The following is a 20,374-nucleotide window of genomic DNA, read 5'->3' on the forward strand; positions in this document are numbered from 1 at the left end:
TTACTTCTTTTGCTAATGATATTCCTTTAATTTACTTCTTTAACTTAAGAAATTATGGTTCAGTAATTTTTGAAGAAATACTTGATGCACGTAGTTGCGTTTGTCAGTGTCATTTGTGTGCGTGTGTTTAATCAGCACCGTCTCAGCATCACACCAGATTCCTTTGTTTGAGACAGGAAGGGTTTACGGATGAAGAGCAATGAATGGCTTAAGCTATATCGCCCTCTCCTGGTTGAAATAAGCATTTCATCTTCAAAACATTAAAGGAATAGTCCAAGGGAAACCCAATCGATGGCCAAGTTTTGATTACAAGAAATAGACAATAAATAACTTCCACTGGTGCTTCATTTTCTATAAATAACGTCAAATTCCCAGTTACCGTAAGGCACTGAGGAAATACAATACAGTGATAAAATGTTCATAAAATACAATTTCGAAGGTTAAGCCCAAGACATAAAGAATATTCATTTCCCCCCCACACGTTTTTAATGTAAAAAAAAGTCATTTACTAACATTCTCTGTGTGAAACAACAAACAATTAACTTCATCGCCATGACAACGTAGCTATCAACCCTAACATGACTCTAAAATGATTTAACCACTGATCTATAATAGAGAAAATATTTTTAAATGATAAATTTATCTTTCATTTAGACTTTGTATAATTACAGGCTTTATCCTGCCATTCTTAAAATGACTACTCTAATGAAAGCTGTATTCTAAAACCCAGTTGCTGGTATAGTGTGATTATGTACATATAATGTACACAGTATTCATTTATATCAACACTATAATCCTACATCTTCACCTTGCTTCAATATATGTTGGCTTATAATACTAAATACTTCTAGAGCAAGATCCATACATAATTACACAATTTAAACATCAAACAGCATATTCAGTCACTGCAGAACACCAAACTTATTTCTTTATATTATCAAATAAGATAAAAATACATTTTATACATTGTATACATCTGCTAACTGTGAATGATTTTTGGTTACATTATATATGTATTTGTATTTACATGTACAATTTTATTATAAATACAAATTAATGTATGCATAAAAATAAAGAGAGAGAGAGAGTTTGTGAACAACATCCTGTTTATAAAAATGTTGACGTGACAGAAACAGCACACAGTCAGTCCCGAGGCATGTTTACCTGTTCGATTTATTTCAAGATGCGACCTTCACCTGTGTATTCCCGTTCCCAACAGCTTAAGAAATCAGACATCTTATTTACAGCACATAGTACAGAAACTAATTATGAACATTGAACTCTAAGAAAAAACTAAAATAAAATACACCACTCCACTGTTAAACAAAAAGATTTGCAGAGAACTCACTTGAAGATCTTTAACATCCAAATGTGTCTTTACCCTGCTCAAGATTTTCACGGTTATAGTGAGCATTCTGTGAGAACCAGTCATGGTGGCATTGTGCAAAAACGTGGGTTGAGTTTGTATTGGGGGCAACAAAGTAAAAGTGTGACATCTAAAAGGAATTCATAACCTAATATAACAATACGGCTCTGATTTCTCTTAAATGAAGTACAGGGATGTAAAACTAGTGGTAAGAACAAGGAACTGAACTAAAATGAACCAGAGTGGCTCGACTGCCCTTATCGTAATTTCATGATTTCTGCAGCATATTGACAAGATAATTCAGACCAGACAACAATCTGACCGCTCTTGATTTCATTCATGTTGCATTCGCAGGCCTTTTAAAACTCTCACTCACGTTTCTAAACTCGTAATTGCATTAAGCGCATAATGTGAGCGGTCTCGTTGCGGTAAAAGCAACAAAACAAGTCAAATAAAATGCAAGCGGTTCAACTCCAAGGCATCATGTGAACTAAAAATACATAAATCAAGCTCGGAGAAAGAGCATCTTTCCCACACTTGCAACAAAAACTATGAAGCGGATCTCTGAAAACCATGGATAAATTACCATACATAGTTAGATAAAGCAAAGAAACCCAAGAATACTGAAGTCATGATTAAAATGTTTGTACTCACAATCACATACACTCAAGTCCATTTGTTTTGTTCTTTTAGAGTGATGGTTTTCAAATGGGATGTTAAGGGAAGCGGATTACAAACGGCATTTCCTTGTGAGGCCGCACATACACACAGATCGTCCTTTGTTTTTCCATAAACACAAGGTCGACATGCAAGGCATATGTAAGATACATCCCCCGATTTCAAACAATACATTCTAACACTTTTTAGGGCAGACAAATCAAAAAAAGGAAACGTCTATAGCACTTTTTTTTTTGCATAAAAAGGGGTTAAAATGAAAAGTACACGCAAAGTGAATGCAACAAAATAAAAATTTAAATTGAAAATGATAAAATTAGCTTTTGTATGTAACTTTGCTTTCACATTCTCAAGGACCAACACCTAATCGAGGGGAATCAGGCAAACCTTACAGAGAATTCTGGGATGTCTGAGGAAGGGGGAAAAACAAGTGACATTCCAAAAGACCTTATTTTACATCCTTCTTTTAAACATCTCTATGCTTAAAAGCCCTGGCGTAAAATGCAGGTTTCCTCTTTTGAAAATAAAATGCATTTGCTGGCTTGTTTAGACTTGTAGATCTCTGAAGAACTGCGTGTGTTTATCAGTGGCCAACAGTCTGTGTTTTACACCCACCTGGCTTTAATTGTGGCCCTGCTATTGCATATCCTGCGGGATTCACGGGCACCTGGAACGCAGCATGCTTGTGCAGTTGAGTGCAGGGTCTTGGAACGGTTTGCACTGGCGGAAATGACCCACGGTCACTTGAACTGTGAAGCACATTTCATTCGGTTACCATCTTCACAGGTTTCATGGGTGCTTTAACAGGCAGAATTAAGGGGTTTCTGGGCCAAACTATAGATAAACCACCCCAATGTTTGGATCGGGGAGAACAAGATAATGGGGACTGTGATTATAGAGTCAGTCTAGCTCCATTTCATAATGAAAGGGGTTCATGAGGTGCCCTGTCTCTTTTGCTGCTGTGCTCGGATCAGCTCCAGTTGCTTCTTGCACTGCTGGTAGTAGGTAGACAGACTCTTGTTCTCCTCTAGGAGCTTCTTGTGCTCCTGAGCGAGGCGACACGCGTTCTGCTGATCTTTCTCGTCCTGGTCCAGCTCATCTATCAGCTCTTTCCTGTAGAGATGTACATTAGAGAAGACTCTGGTATATAATTTATACTGGTATTGTTGTTTTAGTATCTGTAGTACACACATCGTTTATCAGTAACTAATAGGAGTTTGAACAACTGTTATGGACATATTAGATTGCATTTCAATGAACACAACTCTAGATTGTTGTTTTGTTGTACTCTGTGTAATATAATACAACAGCTTAATTTTACATGATAGCTTTGCATGTAATTTTGAATGTCTACTTCAACAATTGATACATACGCCTGTTAGATACTTGCAATGCTTCAAGGCCAAAGATGAGTTTCTTTATTCAATTGTTTTAGGCTATTTGTATCAACCCTTTAATTAAACCTTTTCAGTTCCCACTGAACTCCACAGTATGGTCAAACAATATGAATATGGAAATCAATGGGAACAAAAACTTTTTGGTTACCAACATTCTTCAAAATATATTCTTTTGTGTTCTGCAGAAGAAAGAAAGGTTTGGAACGATTTATTTTCAGGAGGAGCAAAACAGCATCATACAATTGAGAACATAAAGTTATTAATTTCACCATATTTAAAACAAAAAATTGCATAACCAATTTGATAAACATTTTAAAATATTTTCTACAAAAAAAATATAAATAATTTAAATATTTAATAGGTTCTATATATATATTATATAACTTTTTTAAATAATAGAGTTAGACTTTTACATATATTCTTGCTGTAATATTAGAATTAGTTTCACAGTATACATTTATTGGTTTTGTGGAAACTCCAGTAGTATTTTACTATTATTTATATACTATTAAAGTTTATATTTTACTTTTAATTCATTTTTACTTTTGTCAACTCATTTGTATTAGTTTTTATGCTACTATTTAGGTTTTTATTTAATTTGTATTTCCCATTAATAATTTCAGTGCTTCATCTCAAACTTCTTTCAGTTAGTTGCCAAGGCAACATTTTTAAATTTTAAGGTTTTCATAAATTTAATTTGAATTAATAAAATAAAATTTTAATAGCTTTAGTTAAAGCTGCAGTCCGTAACTTTTTTTGTGTTCAAAATTTACAACATTTTTATAATAAGCGAGTACACCATGAATCCATTTTCCAAACCGTGTTTTTGGCTTGTTCTGAATCACTACGGTACACCTATGATAAGTGTTTATATTCAGACTATTTTAGATTGGTTGGGGTAGGTACCGCTGCGGAGTAGCCCAGTACCTGCGTGAAGCCCAGTACCTGTGTGATTCGTCATAGACATAAACAGAGAGAAGTAGCTCCGGTTACAATGTTCTTCCGCAAGACGCACGCAGTTCTGTTTATTAACCGCTAGAGCGCCAAAAGTTACAGACTGCAGCTTTAAAAATAATAACCCTGGGGAACCCAGATGTATATTGTACATACTAATTATATGATTTGATTCAGATTCCTCACTTACTTCCTCTGTATGAGAAGAGCGATCTCTGTCTGCACCTTCAGGTACTCCTGTGCCATCTTACAGTGCTGCTCAAACACTGCCATTGATTCTTTGGAGTTTGGACACGGGGCTAGAGGCTGCAAACAAACCCAGATTCATTCATCAAACGTACCCAGACTTGATTCAATTAGAGGGCTGTTTTAACATCTTGGGAAACTTCTGAGAGGAGGGTTACCACAGCACCCTGGAAACAAAACCATCCACACCACAGATATAGACTAAACAGTTTCCATGCATGTGCAGTCATACTTCACAATTAGTGATGCACCAAAATGAAAATTCTTCTCTGAAAATAAAATGAAAATTCTGGACAGACTGAGCTGAAAACTTAGAAAAATTTAAAACTACAGCATTTTTTGTTTTAAATTATTTTTTAAAAATGTGTAGCATTTCAAAGTTTCACATTTTAGTCTATTTTTGGTGGCCAAAATCATACCAAATTCTGTATTGTATCATATCGTTCACATCTATAATTTTCTCTCTAATACCTCAACCTAGAAGTGTGTACCTGTAACTGATGGTCCAGGGTCAAATAGGCCATGGGGATGGAGTTATCTGAGCCATTGGTGTCTACAAGAATGAGGAAACATCAGAAAACCATAAATTGAGGACAGAAGATCTGATTTATTCCATCTGTATCACTGGTTCTTTATAATATTTGGATCTGAAGTAGATCTACGCAACGCAGTAAGCGTTTTTTAGTTTGTTATTTAATGCTAACAGTAAAATCTGGTAATCCGCAGAAACAGAGAGTGAGAGTTCAGCAATAAATAGCCCAGTCTCATCTCAGTCCAGGACTGCGACTGTCAGACAGAAAAGCATCTTAAATCATTGATGACGCTTACGTAACGTCTGCCGCTCTGCCTGAGCTGTTTACGGTCACTGATACTGATTTACACACGCAAACACACGGAGGACGTGAACTTTGAGGTCACACTGAGGGAACCTTAAGCAGCGTGTTCAGAAATCTCTTTATAAAATGTCACATTCTGCAATGATGTAATTTAAAAGGAATTTTTAAAGGAAAATGCTTGACTCTACCTGTCTTGTCTGGCGTAATCATCCTCACACTGGGACTGGATGCTCTGCTGTTGTTCCTACTATCCTGTAATTGGTCAAACAATATATCAGTTATAAAATAATTTTTGATATTGACAATAAAATATTGGGGATTCCAAAGTCTCTTGAAAAGCACCGCAGGGAGAAGATGCTACGGATCCTTTTATAAAAGGCCCTTTTAAAAAAGTGTGCATATGATGGTCCCCTTATGGAAGCAATACAGCTATTTACAATCATGTGTGCAACATTGTTACAATTAATTTTGAAACCTAAAGTCTATTACTGAAGGTCCTACCTGGGATTTTAACTGCTCTCACACATTCAGAGGAAATTATATCTTTATTAATATTTATTAGTATGCAAGTTGAAATTCAAAAATGCATTAAAATGATCAAAAGTGACAAAGACTTTTATAATGATACAAATGATTTCTATTTCAAATAATAACGTTGTTCCTTTGAACTTTCTATTCATCCTGGAAAAAAGCATCATAGTTTCCACAAAAAATATTAAGCGGCACAACTGTTTTCAACATTGACAATAATATTACTAGAGTAATGGCTGCTGAAAATTCAGCTTTGCCATCACAGGAATAAATGACATTTTAAAATATATTAAACTGTTATTTTTAAATTGTAAAATATTTCACAATATTACTGTATTTTTTTATCAAATAAATACAGCCTTGCTGAGCTTAAAACATTTTTAAAAGCATTAAAAAGTATTATCTACAGTGTATTATTACTAGTACATAGTGATATTTACATCTAAATGGAATTCACCCATCTAAAAAAAAAAGCATATGAAAATGCAGTACTTGGAGAAAAAAAAAAATAAGTAAAGGAAGAAAAACGAACAAACGAGGAGAATGAAACTCAACCGTCAACTGCCTAAACTTTGGATGAACTCCCAAGAGCGCTGAGGACAAGTGTGAGGGAGCAGAGCTAGATGATGTTAGGATTCGACTGTTCAAAAGCCCCCCGGGGAAAATCTAGACCCACAATTTATTTTTTATTCGATAAACCATTGTGTCCTCCCAGTGCATACTCAGATGTGAGAGAGAATATTTTGCAGAAGATATGGAACAGCGTTTAGTTACATGACTGTAAAAACGCTATAGTGAAGATTGTTTGTCGCATCTAAACTCTTCCCAGTTCCTTACACATTGCACCACTGAAAGAAAATCGAAGTATCCTACCTGACTGGACTCCGTACCAATGGCAGGAAGATCCTGCACTGAACTGCGTCTATGAGGCTCACAAGTTGCTGCAAAAAGAGACGAAAGAGAGAGAAAGGAAAGAAAAGAGGAATCTGATAAGTCTTATTGGTAGTGCATGAGCTCTCGTCCCAGGGCTGGAGCAAGAGGGATGTGATACTCCGACAGCTGCACTGATTAAATTCCCAACTCACTACCATGACAGCATCTCCTCTAATGTGGCCTTCACATGACCAAACCCCTCACAAGGCCGTCCCAGCAAAAAAAAACAAAAACACACACACCTTACACCAAAATCAGCAGACCACATCAACAAAATCACACGGGCAGCTTGGCCTGCACTGATTGGACAGCTCCTATCATAGAGTGATGACTGTTTTTTTTTGGGGGGGGGGAATTTAATGAATTTGTATTTATAGAACATGAAGCAGCAATGATGACAGGAGCTGTACTCTCAATCATGACTATTAGAAGATAACACAAGTTTACTAAAGCCAATAAACATACTCTCACACACAAATCTCATTGTAGGCAAACTATTATTCAGGTAAAGCATCTAGAACAGTACCAGCAGAAATGAAATGCAACCATTAACGATAGACTGTGACTTACTAAATATGATTCACTATATGTACAGAAAATACATGATGCAAATGATTAGAAGGAATATTCCAGGTTAAAGCTCTACATACATCATCTGTGGCAGGTTGATTAAAAAAATAAATTCTTTCTGTAGTGTAAGGAAACGATGAAGTAAATAAAATAGAAAATAGAAAACGTTCACTGTTTAGAAAGTTTACCTACTGTCTTACAAGTTAGCGTAAGACAAGTGTAACAATCGTTTACTAACCTGGTCTATGCAAAGTTGCATCCATCCTTTAAACTAGTCATGCCTACCTTAAAAAAGTAAACCCTGTTACTTTCACTTTATATTCTTCCAAGGATACAATGAAGGAATGTGATGTAACTCTTTGTAAAGCAAAACTCCACCTAAAGCAACTATGTTGGTAACCACCTAGAAAAGTAGCTCTACCTCAAAACTACGATGTAAACAATTTTACAGATAATTTCTTTACTCCTAAATTCAAAAAGTGCTTTAAGTAAGAAAAAAAAAAGTTTATCACTTTAAATACATTTCAAAACCTGAAAGACGAGTCAAAATGATGTAGTCATCAGCTGTATGCCACAGATACTGCTGATAGACTCTAATTTGCATTTAACCAGTAATATTGCTTTAATATAGATGGAATCTCTCTTAAGCAATGATATCAGCCCATTCAAGAACACAATTAAAAAATTAAAAATAAAATGTTACAACAAAAATCGTAGAAAAAAAAAATTAATACTCTATAATGAATATGCCCTTAACTCCTTTATTATTAATAATGACGGATGAGGTCAATTCCATGTCAAAATGATTTTGAGAATAACAAAAATGATTGACAGGTTAAGAGTGTGCATGCAGGAGGGAAACAATTCTGATGCAAATCAGATTTTTTCATTGTTACACCAAATTAATAACCTCTTCATCATGCAACTCCGGCTTTGATCAATTTTTTTCCCCACTCCGCAATCCTTCAATGTCCCATTTCCTTCAGCTTTATTAGGGATGATGAAGATAATAATAGCAATGACCCTCAATACGAAGGAGATTTATCACAACCACATCCACTGAATTAATGAACGTGTGTGTATGGAGGAAGCACGAACAAAAAGCAGACCATTTTGCGATATCCTTTCTACAGGCAAGACAAGGGCGAGCTAGTGTACGACCACTGAGAGAGAGAGAGAGAAAGACACACACACACAAACACACACGCTGGCTGATCCTCTTTCACCTGCTACAAAGCCAAACAGGAAGACTGAGGCAGGCATATCAATCCACATCCCCATCTCCACTGTCACCACACATGCTGATCAAGTGAATCACTTTAAATCACTACTTATGGGATTTTCTTGATCTTTTTAAAATAGCATTAAAAAGGTGCCTCTAGTGGTAAGAGGCAGAAGCTGTCATGAGGATGGGGTGCGAAAATCATTGCCTGCAGTTCACTACAATCAAAAAGAGCAAAGAGAGAGAGAGAGAAAGAATTGATTAAAATGGCTGTTACTCCAGGAACACTATTCACCGTCAAATCTGACAAAAAATATTTATTTTTTTACCAATTCATAAATTGATGTTTGACACGGCACACTAGGGGTGTGCGATAATGACAAATGATATCTCGACATTTTCTGGAATTTTGTCGATAATGATAATTAGACAATGTTTTGCTGAGAGTGTTATTGTGCTGGTACCTTGGCAGGTTAAGGACTGCTGTGGACATCTGACTCCCAAAGCTTTTGATATTCTTCATATTCTGTGCAGTGTTTAGTTTGCAGGAGTAACAGAAATTAACTTTAAAGTTTAAATTGATTTTTACCTTTTATGTGGATTTTTACCTTTATAAGGCCATTTTTTTTCAAGCCTAATTAAATGTATACATCATCCTTTGTGTCAAATTTAATCAATAAATTAAAATAGTAAGACACTACAGGGCTGTTACCAATAAAATGAAATCAGTATCAACAAAATTTGTGTTTGCAATGCAGAGGTGGCACAGAAGCTGCATCGGAAGAGCACCAGATTGTTTAATGCAGGACATGCATGCATTTAACCTGCAGTTACAAATGCATAAATAATGTTTTGATGATTTTATATATATTTTTTTAAGCTGAATACTGATATTTGAAATATTCTGGGGAAAAAAGGGAAAATATACTTTAAATATAAACCTAAAATTGCCAGTAGGTGGCGGTAAATCACTGCATGAGTGAGTCATTGAGTTATTCATTCAACAGATTCCTTTAAACAGCTGATTGATTCAGTAACTAAACACTGTAGTGTGTTGCTCAGAGACGCAAAACAGTTCTGATGTGGCTTGTTTGGAACTATTTTCATTGATGAAACAGATCCAAAACAGTAACTTGTGCTCTAAAATGAAAGTCAATTAATATGAACTTTGTTTTATTTTATAAAATCAATATCACATTTGCAATCATGCTCATATTTAGAGAAAAAAAACTGTACTCTTCATGATAAAGTAATATTAACTATATCAGATGACATAAATATAAAAGACACATACAGGGACATTTTTGCCCCCTTATCTTGAATTTTGGGGAAATTCTAAAGGTATTTTAATAGACTAAATTATGCAGTGAAAGCGTGAACTCTAAACATGCTCGCGCAGTAGTCTAACCTACATCTCAGTGTATGCGTGCACTCTCTTGGTGCGTTTTTGCGATATACTTGATAATGTCAAATCACGTATCGTTTATATAGATATATATCGCACAGCCCTACTGCACACTCCTAAACTCTGGGTTAACAATCTTATTTGCCCTTTTTGCAGTATCTGTGTCATTTAATTGATGCATTTTCCATCACCATTTGACATTTTGTAATTATTAAATTATTTTAAATAATAAAGTAGGGATGGAACGATTACCGGTTTCACGATAAATCACGATAAAATGCCCTGACGGTTAGTATTATCGTTTAAAATTGAATTATCATCAAAACCGTATTTGATTATTGCGATTTTGAAAACTCGCGGTAAATCCTGTCCAGCCAGCATCAGTCTGACGCAGAAGCAGCATGCAATGTGGTTGTTTTATTATTATTATTAGAGCTTCATGTTAATGTTAATTTAATGTTTATGCTAAAAAAGTGCATATAGCTGCTAATTGTATTTGTTGTTTGTTGATTTTCAAATATAAAACTTATTGTATTATGTTTTCAGTGTATCAGTTCTTTTTGAACATGTTCATCTAATTTTAACAAAACCGTGATAATATTGATAATCGTGATAACTTTAGTCACTATAACCGTGATATGAAATTTTCATACAGTTACATCCCTATAATAAAGTACCAAATGGAACTGCACAATCAACTGGAGAGCAAATTTGTCCAGTGGATCAACTGGAGTATATGGCTTCAATCCGGTTCAAAACTAACCATAAGATCAAGAGTTTCTACCATAGTAATTGGGCATCACTGCAATTTGCCTGTCCACAGCATAAATGCATGTGTATGCAAATGTTTGGATAAGGATCATACGTTAATGTTCTTTAACGTCTTTTTCTACTCTTTTCCACTAAGTCAGGGTGACGGGGGATATGAGACATTCTGAAGTAACAACCAATGCGTGCTTGTGCGTCACAGTGACGGCCTTCTCTGATTAGAAGCTGTTTGCTGGGAGCGCCTGAACTCCCGGTACCTGTGACGATGATCTTGGGAATGTCCAGAATGGTGCCATGTGATGCCGTTTTACGGTGACCTCGCTTAAATTGTGGACGTGCTGCAAAAACACACATACAGACACACGCATGTAGCGACGAACACAGGCATGCAGACAATGTATGTACTGAGACAGAGAGAGAGACAGTAGTGCAGACAGCAAAGCAGACTGGGTAAGGGATGTCGCTCCATTCTTCAGCTACATTAGAACATACATGCAACACACATACACAGAGCACATACATCCGTGCAGAGGCAGGAAGCCTGCTGGAATGAGTGACTGCAGAAGGACAGATCAAAGGATGAATGGAGATGCCATGCAGCTCTTCGTATCTGATGTGTTTGGGCGCACTGGCTGAGGTCAGCAGAACACTGGGTACTAGTGTATGCACTATTCAGCCAGTGCAAATACAGAAAAGTGAGGTCAATGTCTATAAAAGGGACATTGTTAGTGGTGTGTGTTCTTTGTTAACATGTCAACCTGAGGACAAATTTGGTAACAGGAATAGAAAGGTGTGGAGTTTACAAATATATCAATATTTGTGTCTACTGCAAAAGAGAGAAAAAAAACTCCACATTAATGAATCAATGTTAAATAAAACTGAGTTCTATGTATGAAATATAAATGGTCACTGTCTCTTAATGAATTTCTGGGAAGGTATGAAAATTCAGTACTGAGGAGGCAAGTTACCTGCGGGAGCAAAGGGCAATCTGTGCTCCAGTTCGGAGAGATCGGTGCTCATTCGTTTGCTGTCGGAGGAAGCCAGAAATTGTGGCCTGCCAGAAAGACTCTCTACACTGCCCCCTCTGGAGAGAGGGTGACCAGGCCTTAACGGGTCGCCCTGAAACATACACAAATATCAATTCCACTTCTGAGCTTTCTTAGAGGACACTGTCTTTGTGTGGTTATGTAGACTACAGATGTGTTACCTTTGGTTTATATGGGAACTTGATGGTGTCATTGCTGCCAGGGGAGTTGGTGTGCTCCATGTTGATATCGTTCTTGTTGCTGGTACATGTGTAGTCTATATATGAGCCTGGATAAGAGAGATGTGTTATTTAAATTTACAAAATTTAAGTTTGACTTCAGTACCCTTCTAAAAAGATCCAAAAATTAAACAACATTCCTATATACACTGTAGTTAAATTGTTTCATGGCGGTAAGATGTTTTTTTCATTTAGTTGAAAGTAGTCTCTTATGCTTTATTTGATAAAAAAAAAAAAGTACAAAATATTGTGAAATATTATTACAATTTAAAATAACATTTCTATTTTAATATATTTAAGAATTTATTTCAGCAGCCATTATTCTAGTCTTTAGTGTCACACTGACCTTCAGAAATCATTTTAATATGCTAATTTGGTGCTCTAGAAACATTTCTTATCACATTTGAAAACAGTTGTGAGGCTTAATATTTTTGTAGAAACTCTGATACGCTTTTCAGAATTCTTTGAATACAAAATTAAAAAGAACAGCATTTATTTGAAATACAAATCTTTTGTAGTAATGTAAAAGCTTTTACTGTCACTTTTGATCTATTTGTTATAATCCTTGTTGAATAAATGTCAATAAAAATAAAATCTTACTGACCCCAGACTTTTGAACGGTAGTCTAACAGTATGGAAGAATTTAGTCAAAGCATCTAAACTTGCATCTAAACCATTTGTTTTCTCACCTGCACCATCAGAAAATGATTTGAACAAAATAAAATCAAATGAAATAGCCATGAACAAGTATTTATTATTCAAGCCTATTTTGTTATTCTGTACCTGTGCTGGCAGCAGAGTTACTCTGGCCTTCATCTGAATACTGATAAGGGTACTGAAGAGGCTCTTCTGATCCTGGGAAATACTAGAGGGGGAGAGAGGGATCAGACTGAAGAGGCAGAATAAGATGCAGAATAGACAGCGAGGAACATTGGGATGATTTGCCAGGCATGCTGCCAGTGTGGTGTTACCCTCATAAGGTGGCTCATAATCTTCACTATCTCCTCCATGGAAGGCCGCTGCGATGGGTCTTTGGACCAGCAACGAGTCATCAGACTCTCTATGGGCTTCGGTAGGTTCTTAATGAGAGGTGGACGCGTGCCTACAGAAGGAAAGATGATTGAAGCTTCTAATTTTGAACAAAAAGACAAAGAGTCTTAGATGGGGCACAAACAAGCAAACGTAAAACTTACCACGGTGCACAGCCCACATGATGCGGAAAGCAGGGCCACCGATTTCATCAAAGGGCTTCCGGCGTGTGATCACCTCCCAGAGAATAATACCCCAACTGAACACGTCACACTTCTCACTGTAGTTACTGCCTGCAGCATACACATACAGACAGCAATTACCTTTACATGCTCATCATTTCCTGATTAAGGTCCACATTCTAGTTAAGCCTTTATTCTGAAAAAGATATTGACATGCTTCACAGCTATTGGGTATTCCTGTAATTACCAAACTACAAAAAGGTTTTTAAATGTTTCTGTGAAAGAGAATTATTGTATTATTATTATTATTGCATTAACATTTTTATAATGTTTAAATAAGGATGCATTACATGGATCAAAAGTGACAGTAAAGATATTTATAATGTAACAACATTTTTTGATTTCTAATAAATGCCATTTGATAAACAAATTTCCTTACATTTATTTATCACAATTAATTTTTACATAATTATAGATGTTATATACAATAAAATATAGACCTAAATAAACTATTTTCAAGGGGTCTGGCTCCTTTAGTAAATAAAGAATTATTCTTGGTATGGTTGACATTTACATTAAGCTGCCCAATATAACATTGATGCAAATGGTAACATACAACAAAGAATCAAAGCTATTTCCCATAAGCTCATTTTCTGCCATCCAGGGTGGGGGAGCCTTTATCTTGTCGGCTCTTTTTGAACAGATGAGCTAATTTCCTCTCATGCTGCCCTGGAGAGCCTTAATTGCTGCTCTTATTATTCTTAAATTACAGCGCCTCGCGCTAGTATGTCTTTACACTGCCCTACTCTGGTCTTCTGATAATACTGTTGTCAGTGTGGCAAATGAGCAGTGCTGCGTCTCCTCTGCTGGCATTGCTAGTGGAGTAATAACATGGGATTTCTGCTCCTCCCCAAACAAACAAGATAACAACCTGCTCCTAATTGATGTTTCCTCCGACCCCCCCCTGAACGTGTTTGGTAAAATTGAAACCCATTACCGGTTGATTGCGAATGCATGCATTAAATTATAATGATTTCATCCATCATCTAGACCAGGAACGTCCACCAACCCTGGTTTTGGGGAAATATTTGTATGAGTGATAGTGAAGACCGAAATGGCCTATGAGAAGTCAATTAATGAGAAACAGAAAAAAGGTGAAAAGAAGAACAAGTAAGTTTTGGCATCAAAATCATCTGAGAAAAGAAAAAGAAAACCCCCCCCAGCCCATTTACAAGCCAATGGCTGTACAAAAATGAACAAAAGTTCTTGGCCAGTTCCTGAAACTTGCCTTCAAACACCTCTGGGGCCATCCAGGCTGCGCTTCCCTTGTTATTAGTCATGTGTGTCTGGATGTCACATGCTGTCCCAAAGTCACAGATCTTCAGCACTGTACCTCCAGCAACCAGGAGCAGACTAGGAGCAAAAATATACAAAAGATATAAACAGAGACATCTCCAGGAAGAAGAAAAACATTTAGCGAACTCACTTCACAGACAACATTTTAGGCATCATGGGATTACTATGGCAAAAGTGGTCTCAGATTAAGTCACCAAATTATGACAAATTCTGCAACTTTGTTCTTTTTTTTTGCTTATTAGTCTATTAAGCAGTGTGCTTAGCCAGTTTAGCATTCCCATTCACTGCAATACCAGTTGCAATAAAGTGTGCAACCCGATTACTAACATCTTTATTTTCTGGTATTGTATATATTGTTGGCTTATATATTATAAATTTATTGCGATGCCGTTAAGTGGCTTCGGAAAAAAAACATTACTTAATAAGTTAAACACAATAAATATCCTATTGATCAAATGTTTGGAGTTGATAAGATGTTTTTATTGTTTATGAAAGAAACCTCTCTTGAAAGATGCTCACCACGGCTGAATTTACTTGATCAAAAACAGTAAAAATACTGTGAATTATTAATACAATTTAAAATAATTGTTTTATGTTTGAATTTGTATATATTGAAAATTTATATTTCTGTAATTTATTTCTGCCTTATTCTTGTGATTTTCAGCAGTTATTACTCCGATCTTTAGCATCACAGGATCCTTCAGAAATCATTCAATTATGCTGATTTGGTGTTCAAGAAACATTTCTTATTTCAGTTGACTAGAAAGTTTAAAAGAACAGCATTTATTTGGAATAAATCTATTGTAATATTATAATTGTCTTTACTGTCACTTTTGATCAACTGAATGCATCCTTGGTGAATAAAAGTACTGATTTCTTAAAAAAAATGAATGAATAAATAAATTAATAAATTATTCTGACCCCAAAACGTTTGAAGTTGTCTTAAGGGTTAAAGAGAAGAGAAAGTAGAAAGGAGTGTTTGTGCCTTGATTCTTAAAGGGGTCATATGATGCTTTTTTAAAGATAATTATTTTGTGTATTTGGTGTAACAGAATATGTATTCCAGCTAGAGAACAGACATTAACCACATATTTTTAACTGCTGCAATATTTTGAGTAGAAATGGAGGTATACAGATGGCGGTTAACAAGTCACAAACTTTAGTCCTATTAAATGCAGTTTAAGCACTTCTGAATGGTTCATGGGGGTTTGATGCCAGCTTTAGTGATCTGTAATAAATCAAATTTTAGTAATAACCCAGTTCTTCCCGAGAACTTCATTCTCAGTGTCTGGGAGAGAAGCCAGCTGACCATTTCCATGGTGTGCTGCCAGGGCTTTTTACAAACAGAGCCTCATAAATAACCAGCCCTGGCCTGGACAACACCATACGCTGCCATGATGTAAGTGATGCAGCGTAAGACTCCAGAACATACAATACACCCTCTGACACCCAGACCGGACAGCATTTATGATTAATGGCAGCCCTGAATGATCCAGTAACATTTCCATCACAGTCAAAAAACAGTCAACACATGTAGAGTTAGGGCTGCACGATAAATCGCATGCGATATTTAACGCGCATCTAGTCAGAAAGCCGGTTCTGTAATCAGCGGTAAATCTCCATCACGTGCGTGCTTTCACATTGAGCAGCATTAACTACACAGAGCCGTTGTTCACTGACGAACTGCGCAAAAAAATCACGCGAATATGAACGTGGTTTTGCGCGTGGTATTAATCTCAGGTGATTTGATCACAAGAAGTCAGGCAAGACTCAAAGCAATCAAGTGCGTTTAAGAGCCTTGTCTTTGAATAAAAGCAAACACAAATCTTCATGGACAGAGAGAACTTACATGACAAGGACTAACTGTAAAAATCACATGGGTGAGAAGAAAAAGGAATTCTCAGTGGTTTCCAGTGACATGATGCAAGACAGTGTAATGACAGAGAAACGATGGAGGTGCATACTTGGGAGGTTTGAGGTCCCTGTGAATGAGAGCCTTTGGTTTCATGCCGTGGAGATATGAGACCCCCTGAGAACACTGCAGGCACCAGCTCATGGCGTGAGATGCAGTGTAGTGAGGAAGAGGCTCTGCACCGTGCAGCACTGTCAACACAGAATAGTCATAAACACAAGCACACATACATGCTAAAGAATTCACTCACTCACTTGTGGAACAGCCTCATGTGCTTGGACACCCAGAAGAACTTTAGCACTTGCTATTACTATAGGCCCGGGGTTAAGGAGCAATTTCGAACCAACTGGTTTTTAATGTTTATGTAAAGGGCCATGGAATCAAAGAACATGTCAAATTGTACCACAAAAAAATACTGCATAAGGGAACCTGTTGTGATTCTTTGAGCGTGTATGCAAATTTGTATATAAACACCGAAGTATTTTATACATCAATGTAAATGAATTCTACAACAGAACAAACTAAATATGATCTGACAACAACTGGATGCATGATGTTTAATGAGCCAAAAAGTGTTTGCCAAGACTCCCAAGTGGGACCCAAACCCCTGATTGAAAACCATACTCTACCATTTATAAGGTTGGGGTCCGTTCTTTCTTTTGAAAGAAGTCTTTTATGCTCACTAAGACTGCATTTATTAAAAATACAATAAAAACAGTAATATTGTGAAACATTATCACAATTTAAAGTACCTTTTCTATTCTAGTATATTTTTAAGTGCATTTTATTTCTGCCATGACAAGGCTGAATTTCAGCTGCAATTACTCTAGTCTTCAGTGTCACATGATCCTTCAGAAATCATTCTAATATGCTGATTAGGTGCTGAATAAACATTTCTTATTACTATCAATGTAGAAAACAGTTGTGTTGCTTAAAGGGATACTCCACCCCAAAATGAAAATGTTGTCATTAATCACTTACCCCCATGTCGTTCCAAACCCGTAACCCGTCACAGAGGAGACGAATTGTTGAATAAAGTCGTTATTTTTGTTTTCTTTGCGTACAAAAAGTATTCTCGTAGCTTCATAAAATTCAAATTGAACCACTGATGGCAGATGTACTATTCTGACGATGTCTTTCATACTTTTCTGGACCTTGACAGTGTAATTCACTTGGCAGTCAATCGGACAGTCACAAGCCTCCCGGTTTTCATCCAAAATATCTTAAATTGTGTTCCGAAGACGAACGAAGCTTTTAGGGGTTTGGAACGACATGGGGGTAAGTGATTAATGACAAAATTTTCATTTTGGGGTGGAGTATCCCATATGTAGAGAATGTTATACAATGTTTTACATATTCTTTGATGAATATAAATTAAAAAACAGCATTTATTTATGATTTATTTTTTTATAATGTCTTTACTGTCACTTTTGATCAATTTAATCCATCCTTGCTGAATAAAAGTATGAAATTATTTTTAAAATCTTATTAACTCCAATCTTTTGAATGGTAGAGTATTCATATTGACAAAATGTATGATTAAAATCGTTCCTGATGAATGTTTTTTTCTGTTGACTCACAAAGGATTTTAGATATTTACTACACTTCTAGCTGATTTTGATATTAATAATTCTGTGCACATTTTCAAAAGATCTACTCACCATTATACAATGAACCCCCTTCTGCATATTCCATCACCAGACATACCTGCAGTAAAAGATCATTAACCTTGTAACAAGTTTCTTTTCACAAGGAAAAAAAAAAGGTTTGACCATAGCAAACACTTCAACATCAAGTTTCACATCAAACATCACATCAACATGAAAATCTACTAAATCTCAACATGTTGTAGAGACTTACAGGGTTACTGCAGGAACCATACAGCTTCACAATGTTGGGATGATTTACACGGGACAACTGACGAAGCTGGAGCAGAGAATGGAGAAGACTCAAGAATCAAATGCTTTTTTTGAAATAAAATAGACCAAATGTCTGTTTATGCACAATGTATTGTTTCTGACTACAGTTACTAACGTGAACAAGTGAAACAGAATATGATAGTACCTCAACAAAGAAGGCATTTCTCTCTGATTCACTCTCTATAGTCTTGATGGCCACGTCTCTGCCTTTCCACTTGGCCTTGCACACAACACCAAATGCCCCTCTGCCCACCACCTACACAACATGCATGTAAAAGAACATCACACCAAAAGAATGCACACATTCACAACCTCACAGCAGTGCAGAACATTTCAAAACAAGCCTAGCACAAAAATTCAAGAGGCCATAGGAGAACATAACATAGAATGCCACCTAGAACAGTGTAAAGGTGTTTCATAAAACAAACGGCAAAGACATCAGTACTTCAAAAACAGTATGCCTTAACAGAGACTGTGAAAAACAAACGATGACGTTAAAAATTAGGTTATGTATACTGAGATACAATGTCAAACATCCCACTGATAGTATTAGCTATCACGAGAATGTTTGCAGGACATTTCCACGCTCCTGTCAGTGTGTTTATTAACTCCATCACCTGCTTATCATGCCACTCACCTCCTCCACCTCAATATCAGCATAGTCTATCTCCTCAAACGGGTACATAACGTTAGGTGTTGTTTCCAGCATTTCGGCGGAGAACATAGACATCGCTAGCTCGTTAGCCAGCTAGTCATTAATACACAAACAACAGACTTTATAGTCCCAAAACTCTTCAGACTTCACAACCGAACGGTTTCAGAATAAAAACGAAGCTGGAGAGCCTCTTCCCTCGACACGGTCTGCATTACACAGACATACGTGTATGATAAGTCACTTTAAAAACTTGTTTAGCGGCTAACGAGCTAACCTGTCAATCTAATCCGTTAGCCAGGCGGCTACGAGGCTCCAAACCAGATTAAAGTATGTCAGACATGCCAAACGACGGAAAAATGGTGTCATTCAGAAGGGGAATACGCCCTAGAGTCTCTGTGAAGTACGCTTAAGGGTATCCCATGGACATAAAAGCGCCGGCTGTTGTGTGTTAGCGCTAGGCCGCTTGTTGGCTCGCGTTGGTGCGGTCGATGGATCTCCCCTCCGCGCAGCGCTCACTCCACACCGCCGCTGCCGCTCCGCACATCGGCCTTTCTATGTACCCGAAAATACCGCTCGATAAAACCTGCTTTTACGTGTCCCGTTAACCAGGACAAACCATCCGAGCCATCGGACGCGGGGCTAGAACTTTACAGCTCTCGCCTCCATGGGCTCGTTTGTTTTTCTTGTTTTCTGCGGAGGTTGTTTGAGCTCCAGGAAGTGTGCGCTCTCTTGTATTGTGCCCCCTCTAGTCCATGCCAACTGAAATGTCTCCAAGACTGGAGTCAAGCAAGGCCTGCCAGAATTATTTCCAGTCGTTATAACAGGGGATTCGCTTTGTTGTAATATTTATCTGGAGGTGTATTTCTATTGAGAAGAAAAAAATGGATTGATTTAATAACTGAGTAGCACCCTTACTGCACCAGGTAACGTATGGAGGCCTACAATATAAATATATATATATATATATATATATATATATATATATATATATATATTTGAAGCAGGAACGACTCGCGACAGCGCTGGTAGAAATCCTGGAAAGACAATCCTGAACAAACAACAACAATCATCCGTTTTAATAAGCAGAGGCTTCATTATAAATGCATTGAGTGGCAGTGGTGGATGTTTTACCCGTATATGCAGGATTGTCCTTG

At 36.7% G+C, this 20,374-nt stretch overlaps 1 protein-coding gene across 2 annotated transcripts; it reads right to left on the reverse strand.

The window, feature by feature from the left end:
- Nucleotides 1-1,088: 1,088 nt before the first annotated feature.
- LOC107737344 (mitogen-activated protein kinase kinase kinase 7-like) lies at nt 1,089-20,001 on the reverse strand. Of its 2 annotated transcripts, XM_016548821.1 has the most exons (17): nt 19,203-20,001; nt 18,711-18,821; nt 18,507-18,572; nt 18,308-18,353; nt 16,699-16,837; nt 14,667-14,791; nt 13,361-13,489; nt 13,139-13,269; nt 12,951-13,032; nt 12,111-12,217; nt 11,872-12,022; nt 11,161-11,241; nt 6,879-6,946; nt 5,663-5,726; nt 5,130-5,191; nt 4,583-4,698; nt 1,089-3,154 (listed from the first exon to the last, which is right to left on the reverse strand). In XM_016548821.1, the coding sequence occupies exons 1-17, from the start codon at nt 19,293-19,295 to the stop codon at nt 2,974-2,976; spliced, it is 1,752 nt and encodes a 583-aa protein (XP_016404307.1). In that variant the 5' UTR covers nt 19,296-20,001; the 3' UTR covers nt 1,089-2,973. The 2 variants fall into 2 exon arrangements, with proteins under 2 accessions (XP_016404307.1, XP_016404315.1); XM_016548829.1 differs by lacking the exon at nt 11,161-11,241.
- Nucleotides 20,002-20,374: the final 373 nt, after the last annotated feature.

The sequence above is a fragment of the Sinocyclocheilus rhinocerous genome, unplaced genomic scaffold (assembly GCF_001515625.1).
Source record: "Sinocyclocheilus rhinocerous isolate Xijiao unplaced genomic scaffold, SAMN03320098_v1.1 scaffold1603, whole genome shotgun sequence".
NCBI lineage: Eukaryota > Metazoa > Chordata > Actinopteri > Cypriniformes > Cyprinidae > Sinocyclocheilus > Sinocyclocheilus rhinocerous.

What these genes read in the sequence shown, in the direction of transcription:
- LOC107737344 (XM_016548821.1), bottom strand. Translation starts at nt 19,295, where the DNA reads ATGTCTATGTTCTCCGCCGAAATGCTGGAAACAACACCTAACGTTATG. An exon ending in GGCCCCAGAGGTGTTTGAAG is followed by an intron (nt 13,490 to 14,666) that starts GCAAGTTTCAGG and finishes TGTATGCTGCAG; the next exon opens with GCAGTAACTACAGTGAGAAG. An exon ending in TAACTCTGCTGCCAGCACAG is followed by an intron (nt 12,218 to 12,950) that starts GTACAGAATAAC and finishes TCTCTTATCCAG; the next exon opens with GCTCATATATAGACTACACA.